At 38.0% G+C, this 13,214-nt stretch overlaps 1 protein-coding gene across 1 annotated transcript in view; it reads left to right on the top strand.

Annotated features, from left to right (window-relative positions):
• ARCN1 (archain 1) overlaps positions 1-13,214 on the top strand; it is a 34,779-nt gene that overhangs the window by 6,035 nt on the left and 15,530 nt on the right. The window contains exons 2-6 of the mRNA XM_007124167.3: positions 6,012-6,275; positions 6,770-6,949; positions 7,081-7,286; positions 8,111-8,275; positions 12,369-12,534. Of these exons, the coding sequence (XP_007124229.1) occupies positions 6,012-6,275; positions 6,770-6,949; positions 7,081-7,286; positions 8,111-8,275; positions 12,369-12,534 (981 nt within the window). The remainder of the gene's footprint in view (positions 1-6,011; positions 6,276-6,769; positions 6,950-7,080; positions 7,287-8,110; positions 8,276-12,368; positions 12,535-13,214) is intronic.

The following is a 13,214-nucleotide window of genomic DNA, read 5'->3' as shown; positions in this document are numbered from 1 at the left end:
ATGCGGGCCTCCCTCTGTTGTGGCCTCTCCCGTTGCGGAGCACAGGGTCCGGACGCGCAGGCCCAGCGGCCATGGCTCACGGGCCCAGCCGCTCCGCGGTATGTGGGATCCTCCCAGACCGGGGCGCGAACCCGGTTCCCCTGCATCGGCAGGCGGACGCGCAACCACTGCGCCACCAGGGAAGCCCAGTATATACTATTTTTTAATAATTGGTAAACATTTATGTGAAGGGAAGCTTAATTATTTAAAGGCATTTAAGATGAATGTTAATTTAGGGTAGGTTAAGTTTATCTTGTTTCGAGCTAACCATACCTTCCAGCCATGTTAATAACTGTGTTATTAACATGGATAACAGTGAATAGAAACCTGTGTCAGCTTTGTGGATCCTGTGATTGTGGTGTCTTGGGTGTTTTGAGGTTTAGAGCCCTGCTTAGTGTTGGGCACTTTGGTCCTACTTTGGGAGCCTTATTCTGCTTATATCTGGATAGTGGAATGTCTCAAAGAGAGTCCCAGAGTTCTGCTTGGGACCTACTATTTTACCCTAGTGTTTCTTCATCTTTACATACTCAAATTCCCTGATTCATCAAAGCATAATTTAAATGCTGTTTCTTCCATCAAGTCATCAGTGATCTTGTGAGCTAGAAGTAATTTCTTCCTCTGAATTCCTATAGCGCATTACTTAACACATTCTGCCTAGTATTACAGTTATTCATGTTTGTGTCTTATCCCTATTAGCCTGCTGCTGCCCTTTTTTTTTTGTTATAATTGACATATAACATATTACTTTCACGGGTACAACATAATAATTTGATATTTGTATGTATTGTGAATTGATCACCAAAATAAGTCTAGTTAACATTCATCACTATACATAGTTACAAAAAATTTTATTTTTGGGGGGATGCGAACTTTTAAGATCTTACTAGATTTCTTAAGAGAAGAATGCCAGTCTTACTGATTTCCTCATAGTATTCCCAGAGAGCATCTAGTGTGTATAGTAGGTGTCCAATAAATAATTATTTAGTTAATTCTTTTTTTTTTTTTTTTTTTTGCGGTACACGGGCCTCTCACTGTTGTGGCTTCTCCCGTTGCGGAGCACAGGCTCCGGACGCGCAGGCTCAGTGGCTATGGCTCACGGGCCTAGCCGCTCCGCGGCATGTGGGATCTTCCCGGACTGGGGCACGAACCCGTGTCCCCTGCATCGGCAGGCGGACTCTCAACCACTGCGCCACCGGGGAAGCCCAGTTAATTCTTATAATAATACTGCTAAAATGGAGATTGCCACTGCCTATAATTAGCCTTTCACCATGCCCAATCAATAAAGCAAAGTGGGTGAATTGCCCGTCTACATAGCGTACACCTTTCTGGTTACAGGTTGCCTTTAATTTCCCTTTCATGTTGCCTTGATGTTAATTTTTACCTAAACTCTGTCTGTATGGTATGGAGGTGTTTTAAATTCCAGCTGCCTAAGAACTACCCTGAAACATACAAACATTGTTTCTAACAGGCTTATTATTATTAGGTATGTTAGACATGGACTTTGTATTAAATCAGCATATTTATATAGGTCTGAAGGTTTGGTCTGAGCAGTCCTTTCTCTGAGTAGACTTTTGCCTTCAAGTGTTTAAATTGTGCTGTGCTTAGTATCTTTACTGTGGCTTATTCTGTTCCTTCAAAACCTCATAAAATTCTAAGGTGGGGTACCATACTTTTTAGGACTGTGGTTCTTGGCCCTTTTTTTTTTTTTTTTTTTTTTTTTTTGGTGAGGAGCGCTTCTATAAGTATTAAATTTATGATGTGCTCCTATTTATTAGTAATATTTCTCGCTGCATAAAGTGATTCTCCATGGGTCATTTGAGAATTACTACTCTAGAGGATCTATGAATTCTCTGACATTATATGTAAAATTTCGTGGGGAGTCCATTTGCATTATTTGAGTATTAAAATACTGCCAGACCCATAAAGGTAAAAGTCCATTGCCTTGAAGTGACAAATTTTTTAATGACATGCATTTCTTGGCAAGTTTATTATTAATAATGGTGCTGTTTTACATTGTGTGTTTTACGTTTACATATTTTGTGGCATAAGTTGTATAGCTTTGGCTTACAGTTTTATTACACTCATTTGGTCCTCATAATAGCTTGTGAGGTAGTCAGATGATGCTCCATTTTCTCAGAGAGGAAACTGAGGCTAAGAGGTTGAAACGTAACTTAAGTCAGACAGATAGTAAATAGAAGAACAAAAACTAGGATCCAAATCGTCTCACTTCCAGTCATTTAATTTTCCTGGTATATTAACTTGGTTCTTCACAAATTTAGAGCACTATTTCTGATTCACATAGTCTTTGGGAGAAGGAGAAACCAATGTGAGGTGATCCCAAATATAAGGGAATTCCTCATTTACCTGATGAGAATATTAAGAAGAAAAGCTTTTCAGAATATAAAACTTTTAGGACTATAGCACAAATAGTTAAATATGTTCTTAAAGTATTTAATAATTTACTTATACGTACTGTTAAAGTTACGTAAATAAGATTTTTAATTGAGAAATAATTCCTTTTTTCTGGTCTTATGTTCATGAAACAGTTTATCCAAATTCTTCACAAGCATCATCACTAGGTCTTCTTTTTGAATTACCAGTTTTTTAAAGCTTTTATACGTTGAGTGTTTTGATATTTGACACTTTTCGAATTCATATATTGATACTTTTGGAAATTTTAACCCATTTGTATAACATTATGACAGTTGATTTTAAAAGAAATATTTTTGGGGAATTCCCTGGTGGTCCAGTGGTTAGGACTCCATGCTTTCATTGTCGAGGGCCTGGGTTCAATCCCTTGTTGACGAACTAAGATCCCGCAAACCTTACTTTATTTGGATGTACATGTCATACAAAGCTTTAGTGAACCAATACAGAGACATACTTGCTTATCATTCATAAGCTAAAGCAGCAACTACCTTTTTCTTTCTTTTTTTGCAGTGGTTGAAGCATGGTTTGTTTGAAACATGAACCTCATATGATAAAAATTAATGTGAAATCAAATTTCTTGAGTTTATTTGGTTTTAGTCTTCAAACAAGTCTCTAAGTCTCTTGCCTGGTGATAATTTTAGGTCAATTTCTTCTCTTTCGGGATTAAGGTATTATCATTATGTGTGTACCAAAAACTACAGGAGTCCTTGCCCTTATTTGAAGAAATCTTTCTTTATCTCACACTATTAATTTAAAGACATGGATGGGGGACAGTGTGGGGAATATAGTCTATATATAATATCTTTGTATGGTAACAGATGGTAACTAGTTAGATTATCATGGTGATCATTTTGAAATGTATAGAAATATCAAATAACTATGTTGTATACCAGAACTAACATTGTGTTGTAGGTCAGTCATATTTTAAAAATAAACAAACAAACTCACAGAAAAGAGATCAGATTTGTGGTTACTAGAGGCAGGGGGTGGGGGGAGGGAGAACTGTATTAAGGTAGTCAGAAAGTACAAACTTCCAGTCATAAGATAAATAAGTACTAGGCATGCATTGAACAGTATGATAAATATAACTAATACTGCTGTATCTTATATATGAAAGCTGTTAAGAGAGTAACATCACAAGTTCTCATCAGAAGGAAAAAAAAATTTTTTTCTATTTCTTTTTGACTGTACCGTGCGGCTTGCGGGATCTTAGTTCCCTGACCAGGGATCGAACCCAGGTCCTTGGCAGTGAAAGTATGGAGTCCTCTAACCACTGGACCGCCAGACAGCTCCTTTTTTTCTATTTCTTCAATGTTGTATCTATATGAGATGATGGATGTTCACCAAACTTACGTGGTAATCATTCCATGATGTATGTAAGTCAAATCATTATGCTGTACATGTTAAACTTTTACAGTGCTGTATGTCAATTACATTTCAATAAAACTAGAAGAAAAAAATGAAATTAAAGACATGGAATCACCAGGACTTCCCCGGCAGTCCAGTGGTTAAGACTCTGCCTTCCAGTGCAGAAGGCGTGGGTTCAGTCCCTGGTTGGGGAACTAAGATCCCATATGCCGTGGGGTGTGGCCAAAAACTTAAAAAAAAAAAAAAAAAAAAAAAAAAGACATGGAATTACCATGATGTACACTTAAAATATCTCACATTTTTATATGTTAATTTTACCTCAGTAAAGCTGAATTAAATAAAATTCTGTGGCCAACGACAACAAATAGTAAAGTTAAAGACATGAGGTGGGAGATTTCCTTTGAAAAGAATGGGTCATAACCTTGTTGCATTTTTATTCTTTTTCTGGGATCCTTTACTCCCCTCAGTATATCTTCTTGCCTCATGCCTGGGTGGTAGCAGAAACCTCCCAAGTAGTTGGTGATGGTGAAAGATACATTTCTTAAGTACAAAACTGTTTATTAAAAAAACAACAACAACAACTATTTATTTATTTAAAAAGTTATAAATATTTTGGGGAAAGTGACTGTTTTGGGACTTTTAAGCTAGCTTATTTGCCACTCTTGAAGTAACCAACTGTAATTTTATACTCTATACCTCTCTGTATGTCTAAAGTATTTTCTTATCTTTTTAAAAGGATATAACTTACAAAACAAGATTCTTCCTAAGAGTATTTATTTATGATGTAGAACTACTTTCTTTTTTTTAACTTTTTAATTCTATACAACGTAACTTTATGCTGGAATAATTAAGGTAAGTTTCAATGTAGAGTTGATAGACTCAGGAACATAAAATTGTATAACTCCCTTAAATGAGCTTCTTTCTAAACTTGCAGTTGTTATTTGGGAAATAGAGCAGTTTATAGCATTATTCTTGAGATTTCACATAAGAAAGTTTGCCTGATGTTCATTGGAAGCAAATCAATCAGTAAAAATACAAATGTGTTTGGTAGAGGGAAATTATTTGTGCAGGATATAGATAAAACACTTTTTCAATATAAATTGTTTTTACCTAGCTGCTTGGAAATAAGCGTGATGGTAATTATCTCCCAAATACCCTAATGACCTATCCTTGATGAACAAAGACATTGTGTTCTCCTATAATTATTATAAAACTGTATTGCTGTTTTGAAACTATGAGAATATTTATTCAAATTGACTAGCTTGTTTTTTCTTCAAGCTGCTCACCTGTAGAGGACAAGTTTCTGTAAAGCTGAGAAGCCTGACCAGTAGGATGTTGATATTTCAGAGGTTGTATTCTAGGATTGAGGCTTCCAAAATGTGTAAATAGTCTTTTTGTTACTTGTCCTTGTGAACTTTTGGGTTCCTGTACTGAAGAGACTATTAACACTGTACTTAATATTTTTACTACTCTGCTAATGGCATTCGGTCTTCTCTTCTTTGATGCTTTATTCATTTTGTTTAATGAAATGCCAGACTCTGAAAAAAAGACTGTTAGTCTTGATCATTGCCCAGTGTCAAAACCTGTGTGAAACATTGAGTCATTTAGTTTTTCATTTTACAGATTGTTTGCATGTCTAGAGGTAAGATAGTGTGGGATGGGAAGGTTAATCAAAGAGCAGAGATAAATTTAGACTTACTAGATTGGTTCCATATTCTAGGTAAAAATGAAAGGAAAGGTCAGGGGCCTTGTATAAATCTTCAGTCTGCCTGATCAGACCTCTCTTTTGGCTGTGGAGCTCTATTCTCCCTAGAAAAAGTTTAAGCTCTTCTTTATGGGTCTGCCAAAGCAGAGAGCAACCCAGTTTTGAGTCACAGGGGATCCATTCATAATGTATGTGTAGACCTAGAAAAAATTATTTCTTTACTAAGTTTTTGTCTAGGTATGTTATTGACAAACAGGAGTAATAGCTTCATTTTCCTCTACTTTAGCTTTGTCTTATGAATAACATACTATAATTAAAAGAGCAATGAAGTAGAGTTTGAAAGTCAGCATTCTAATAGTAGTCACATCACTAAATAACTGACTGTACCATTCTACAGAAGATGTGAGGATGTTGGGAAAACACATGTAAAGAAATAATTAATTAGTACTTATTTATATGTTCCCGGCAGGTGCTGTTGGCAGCAGCAGTCTGCACAAAAGCAGGAAAGGCTATTGTTTCTCGACAGTTTGTAGAGATGACCCGAACTCGGATTGAGGGCTTGTTAGCAGCTTTTCCAAAGCTCATGAACACTGGAAAACAACACACATTTGTTGAAACAGAGAGTGTCAGATATGTTTACCAGCCTATGGAGAAACTGTACATGGTACTGATCACTACCAAAAACAGCAACATCTTAGAAGATCTGGAGACCCTAAGGCTCTTCTCAAGAGTGGTAAGAGTCCTGTAATATTGGGTTACAGTTTTTGTTTTTAAATTTTTTGTGTAAAACTTTTTCCCCCAAAGCAGCTGATGCTTATCAGTTTGCATGTTCTATGCCCCCAGCCCTCATCCCAGCATCTTATTGCTACAGCTCCTATTCATTCAGCAGACACTTACTGGGTATCCTAGACTGTAAGTATTACAAAGGAGAGTATGAGAACTGCCCTTTTATTTCCCATTTCTCTAGCAGTTACTCTAACCTGCCTTTGTGGTTCTGACACTTGTTTGGCCATATTTTTAGATAATATTCTTCAGGTAAGATTTGTTGATGTAGCCACACACATAAAAGACTTTATGCCACAGGCTTGCTTAAAATACAGAGTAGCAGAAGCAGCTAATAAAGGGATTTAGGCTTATTGAAATTTGTGTATTTTAAAGGATGGTAACTGGAAAACAAAACTGCTGATAAATTCTAAATCTTCCTTTTCCATTGCTCTCCATGATTAGATTCCTGAATATTGCCGAGCCTTAGAAGAGAATGAAATATCTGAGCACTGTTTTGATTTGATTTTTGCATTTGATGAAATTGTTGCCCTGGGATACCGGGAGAATGTTAACCTGGCACAGATCAGAACCTTCACAGAAATGGATTCTCATGAGGAGAAGGTGTTCAGAGCAGTCAGAGAGGTAAATAGGGTCTTCTCTGGGACTGCTGGTTTGTATATCTTTGTTTTAGGCTTCACTATCTGATTTTCCCTTTTTTATTTGCTAGTCTAGTCTGTACTCAAAGCTACATCCAAGTATGTATCTTCTTGTAGACTCAAGAACGTGAAGCCAAGGCTGAGATGCGGCGTAAAGCAAAAGAATTACAACAGGCCCGAAGAGATGCAGAGAGACAGGGCAAAAAAGCACCAGGATTTGGGGGATTTGGAAGCTCCACAGTGTCTGGAGGTAGCACAGCTGCTATGATCACAGAGACCATCATTGAAACTGATAAACCAAAAGTGGCACCTGCACCAGCCAGGTATAATCCAGTGTATCACCCAGAATGCAATCCTAGAATGGTAGATGAAGGCTGTATGTGTGTATCTCAGAGTGATATCTGATTTTTAGGCAAACTGTAAATAACGAGTGACTTGATGAAGTAAGATGTAATATTAAATTTGGCTGCATAATATGGGGATAAAGGAGAAATCTGAATGTGGTGTTTTTCCCTTTTGTGTAAAAGAGAGTTCTTTTACTAATTATAACGTGATCTCAATTTCCTATGAGAGTTGCCTTATTTTGGAAGAAGAGGGGATATTTAACTGTTTAAGGAACATGTATTTTTAATCTAGTGTTCATGAATGGATTTAAGGGAGAATCTGAGCTACCTGAAATTATGTGAAAAAGTTTGTACACAGGTATATTTATCTGGATAGAAGGTACAAAGTTTTCATCAGATCACACATGCTTATGAAAGTATACCTGTGGTCTTTAGGTACTTGAAGCTTATATGGGTTTTTTTGTTTTGTTTTTTTGTTTTGTTTCTGGCCATGCCCCTGTGGCATACTTGATCTTAGTCCCTGACCAGGGATGAACCTGTGGCCCCTGCAGTGGAAGCACAGAGTCCTAACTGCTGGACCACCAGGGAATTCCTGAAGCTTACATGTTAATTGTGACCCAGCTGTCAGTTCGGGCAGGGAATAGTCTAGCTGTCCACTAAATGCTAGGAAGCTTGTGTTTTTTCCTTGAGGTATTCACATTCCTCTTAAAGAACAGCTTCAAGGAAAGCTTCAGTGATAGAGAATTATAAATTAGTTTTTAACTGTTTTAATCATGTGTGTATGTGTGTGTTCTTCCGCTTAGGCCTTCAGGCCCTAGCAAGGCTTTGAAACTGGGAGCCAAAGGAAAGGAAGTAGATAACTTTGTCGACAAATTGAAATCTGAAGGTGAAACTATCATGTCCTCCAGTATGGGCAAGCGTACCTCTGAAGCAACCAAAGTGCATGCTCCACCCATTAATATGGAGAGGTAAGTAGTAACTCTTTCAGTAAGAACAGACCACATAGTGTTAAAAAAAAATTACCTCAATGCACTGTAAATTCTTTTTGTGTCTTAATTTTTCCAGATTTAAAACACTTAAAGAGTATATTCTAAACAAGGTTCTACTGTATAGCACAGGGAACTATATTCAATGTCCTGTGATAAACCATAATGGAAAAGAATATGAAAAAGAATATATATATGTATAACTGAGTCACTTTGCTGTACAGCAATTAAGCACAACATTGTAAATCAGCTATACTTAAATAAATTTTTTTTTTTATAAAAGTACGTTCTAGGTATTAACATGAGGTCTTCCCCCCTCCCCCCTTTAAACATGATTGGGGGCTCTCAGCCATCTGTTTTCTATTAAGTTTAGAACTTACCTTTCTATCAACTCTGGTGGCTAAATTAAACAAAAATAACTTTTCTTTGTGCCTAGTGTGTACTTTGTCTCTTAAAATGGAGTCGAATTAGAGGGCTAGAGCTATGATTAACACTATACTATATTTTGGCATGTCTTTTTCTAATTAATTTTTTTTTATTTTAATTTTAATTTTAATTAATTTATTTTTGGTTGCATTGGGTCTTCATTGTTGCGTGTGGACTTCCTCTAGTTGCGTCGAGCGGGGGCTACTCTTCGTTTGCATGCGCGGGCTTCTCATTGCAGTGGCTTCTCTTGTTGTGGAGCATGAGCTCTAGGTGCCCGGGCTTTAGTATTTGTGGCACACAGGCTCAGTAGTTGTGGCTCGCAGACTCTAGATCGCAGGCTCAGTAGTTGTGGCACATGGGCTTAGTTGCTCCGTGGCATGTGGGATCTTCCCGGACTAGGGCTTGAACCCGTGTCCCCTGCATTGGCAGGTGGATTCTCAACCACTGCGCCACCAGGGAAGTCCTTCTAATTAAGTTGTGTTTTTTTTTTTTTTTTTTTTTTTTCGGTACGCGGACATGAACCCATGTCCCCTGCATCAGCAGGCAGATTCTCAACCACTGTGCCACCAGGGAAGCCCCTAATTAAGTTTTTTTTTTTTTCTCTAATTAAGTTTTAAGGAGGACAAAACTTATAAATATCTTTAGTAGCAAATAATGTATATTATCTTTTGACTTTTAAGTATTTGAACCCAGTATAGAATATTTTGATTTGTCTCTTATCTCAGGACTGTGGTACTGGTTGGTAACATTTTTAAGTGGTAGTTATCAAGTTCACATATTCATGACTCAGATTTCTTGTTTTGAAGCCCAGACCTTCTACTGTTACTGATGGTTTTGAGGTCAAGTGAAAGATGAGTCTGGGAGGATACCTCTATCAGGTGTGCATAAAAGAGGAGTATGTTGTATGTCTTATTCTGTATGAAATGAACAGGGTTACATCAGGATAAATCTCTTAAATCACTAAAGCTCCTGTGCTAGTCCTAGTAGTTGCTTTGAGGGAAACAGAGGCTTGACACTATTTTAATAAGATGTTGGAGACCATCATGTACTAGAGAGGACTTGAGACTCTTTTCTGAATGATGAAATACTTCTTGAGCGTGGAGCAAACGCTTGTGAAGGTAAACGAGACCCTGCATTGTCTTAAGATACATTCCTCCGTGGTCTTGAGTCTCATGCCTTTGTTTCTGGGAAGTCTTAGAGGTTAGAACAGAACAAAGTAGTATGCCAGAATAGTCTTTTTAAGCCTCTTCAGTTCACCCAGCTAAAAATAGTTTTAGTAAGGAACATGGATAGATTGTACTTAATAATTGCCCATAGCAGTAGCACCTTTTATTTTACTTATTTTGAAAACTAGATTATACATTCATGTAGTTCCAAATTCAAAAGGTTCAAAGGGTATTGAACTAAAACTTTTTCCTCCCGCCCAGCCATGCAGGTTTCTCTTTTTGGAGGCAACTAGTATTAACTAGTTTTTTTTTTTAATTTTTAAAAAATTTTTTAAAATTTAAAATTTTTTGACCACACCTCATGGCATGCAGGATCTTAGTTCCCCAACCAGGGATCGAACTCGCACCCCTGCGGTGGAAGCACGGAGTCTTAACCACTTGGATGCCAGGGAAGTCTCAGTATTAACTAGTTTTTGTGTGAATCTTCCAAGAGGGATAGTCTATCTATAGATGAATAAAAACATGGTATAATTTCTGTATTTCTCCTTTTCATACATTAGTGGTGGCATACTAGACACATTTTCCAATTGCTTTTTTCACTTAATTATTTCGAAGACAAGAATTTCCTTATTTGAAGCTATAGAGACATGACATCCAAATGCAGTACCTTACCCTAGACTGGATCTTTTACTACTGTAAGGGGCATTATTAGGTCAGCTGACAAAATTGGCATATGAATGGTAGATTAAAGTATTGTGTCAATTTAAATTTATGAAGTTAATAACAGTACTGTGGTTATGTGAAAGAATATCCTGTTCTTACAAAATATACTCTGAAAATGTTTGGGGGTAAAGGGCCATGATGTATATATTCTGCCTGTAAATGGTTCAGGGAAAAAAGTAAAATATATTTATATAGAGAGTGTGCAAATGATGAAACAAATGGGATAAAATGTTAACAATAGATAAAAAGGGTATACATGTATTTCTGTTATAATTTTAATTTTTTAATTTTTTTTTTTTTTCTGCGGTACACGGGCCTCTCACTGCTGTGGCCCCTCCCGCTGTGGAGCACAGGCTCCGGACGCGCAGGCTCAGTGGCCATGGCTCACGGGCCCAGCCGCTTCACGGCATGTGGGATCCTCCTGGACCGGGGCACGAACCCACGTCCCTTGCATCGGCAGGCGGACTTTCAACCACTGCGCCATCAGGGAAGCCCTAATTTTTTAATTTTTGAAAATTTTTTTCAAATAAAAAGCTTTCTCAGTTGTTCCTCTTTTTTTTTTTCTAATTGCCCAGTATTCATTTTTGTGGATATACTTTTATGTATTTAAGTAGTCCCCCTAATGGGGCTTCCCTGGTGGCGCAGTGGTTGCGCGTCCGCCTGCCGATGCAGGGGAACCGGGTCCGCGCCCCGGTCTGGGAGGATCCCACATGCCGCGGAGCGGCTGGGCCCGTGAGCCATGGCCGCTGAGCCTGCGCGTCCGGAGCCTGTGCTCCGCAACGGGAGAGGCCACAGCAGAGAGAGGCCCGCATACCACAAAAAAAAAAAAAAAAAAAAAAGTAGTCCCCCTATTGACGGACATTTGTTTCTAAACTTTTGCTATTACAAACAATTCTTCAGTGAATAACTTACTACATTGTTTTGCACAGGTGAGAATTTATCTGTAGGATGAGGATTTGCTGAACCAAACGGTGTAATGCTTTTATTTTATTTCATTTTATTTTATTTTATTTTATTTTTTAGGGATAAAGGTTTTCTTCCTTTTTTTAATTGAAGTATAGCTGATTTATAATGTTACTGTAATTTCTGCTGTACAGCAGTGACTCAGTTATGCATACGTATATATAATATATACACATTCTTCTTGATTTTTATTTATTTATTTTAAATTTTATTTGTTTATTTTTGGCTGCGTTTGGGTCTTCATTACTGCGCGCGGGCTTTCTCTAGCTGCAGCAAGCGGGGGCTACTCTTCGTTGCGGTGTGCGGGCTTCTCATTGCAGTGGCTTCTCTTGTTGCAGAGCACAGCTCTAGGCACACGGGCTTCAGTAGTTGTGGCATGCAGGCTCAGTAGTTGTGGCTCGTGGGCTCTAGAGCGCAGGCTCAGTAGTTGTGGCACACGGGCTTAGTTGCTCCGCGGCATGTGGGATCTTCCCGGACCAGGGCTTGAACCCGTATCCCCTGCATTGGCAGGTGGATTCATAATCACTGTGCCACCAGGGAAGTCCCCACATTATTTTTTAATATTCTTTTCCATTATGGTTTATCCCAGGAGATTGGATATAGTTTCTTGTGCTGTGCAGTAGGACCTTGTTGTTTATCCATTCTAAATGTGATGGTTTATATAATGCTTTAAATTTTGATACATATGGCTGCAGCACCTTTAAATAAGTTGCTGATGGCTAATCACCATTAAACCCTGGAGAAAGGGAGTTCTGGTTTTTACCTGTCTGAGCAGATTTATCATTCTTTCTCTACAGTGTGCACATGAAGATTGAGGAAAAGATCACACTAACCTGTGGACGAGATGGAGGATTACAGAATATGGAGTTGCATGGCATGATCATGCTTAGGATCTCAGATGATAAATTTGGCCGAATTCGTCTTCATGTGGAAAATGAAGACAAGAAAGGGGTGCAGCTGCAGGTGTGTAGAGGCTTTTGATGAGGGAGTATTAAGGCTTTTGTCTACCTAACACAGTCTTTCTCAACTGGAGTTCCTTGTATGCACCATAGAACACAGAAGATTATTTAACTTATATAACTAGTGCCATTCTAGATGCATAGGAAAGAAGTTAATTTATTACCTACAGTGGAAGCCTTGAATTGATAAATGCCTTCCCAAGCCAGTTGGGAATGATTGACAGCAGCTGTATTAGTATGGCCTTTTAATACTGGAATTGAGTGAAAGGTCATTTTGAAATCTAATAAATGACTTCATACTCACTAACAAAGGTACAAAGAGATGCATATTTGTTACTCTTATGCAAAGAGTAAATTCATTTAGGATGTTGCTTGAAATATAATTTTAAAAACAACAAAGTTTAAAAAAAAAACAAAGTTTTAAAACTAAGGTATTTTATTTTATTTTTAAATTTATTTTTTTATTTTATTTTATGTTTGCGTTGAGTCTTCGTTGCTGCACACAGGCTTTCTCTAGTTGCAGTGAGTGGGGCTGTTCTTTGTTGTGGTGCATGGGGTTCTCATTGAGGTGGCTTCTCTTGTTGCAGAGCACGGGCTCTAGGTCCCTGAACTTCAGTAGTTGTGGCATGTGGGCTCAGTAGTTGTGACTCACAGGCTCTAGGGCGTAGGCTCAGTAGTTGTGGC

Source organism: Physeter macrocephalus, chromosome 16 (genome assembly GCF_002837175.3).
Source record: "Physeter macrocephalus isolate SW-GA chromosome 16, ASM283717v5, whole genome shotgun sequence".
Classification (NCBI taxonomy): Eukaryota; Metazoa; Chordata; class Mammalia; order Artiodactyla; family Physeteridae; genus Physeter; species Physeter macrocephalus.
The sequence above is the reverse complement of the archived record's forward strand: the minus strand, read 5'-3'. Positions and strand labels throughout refer to the sequence as shown.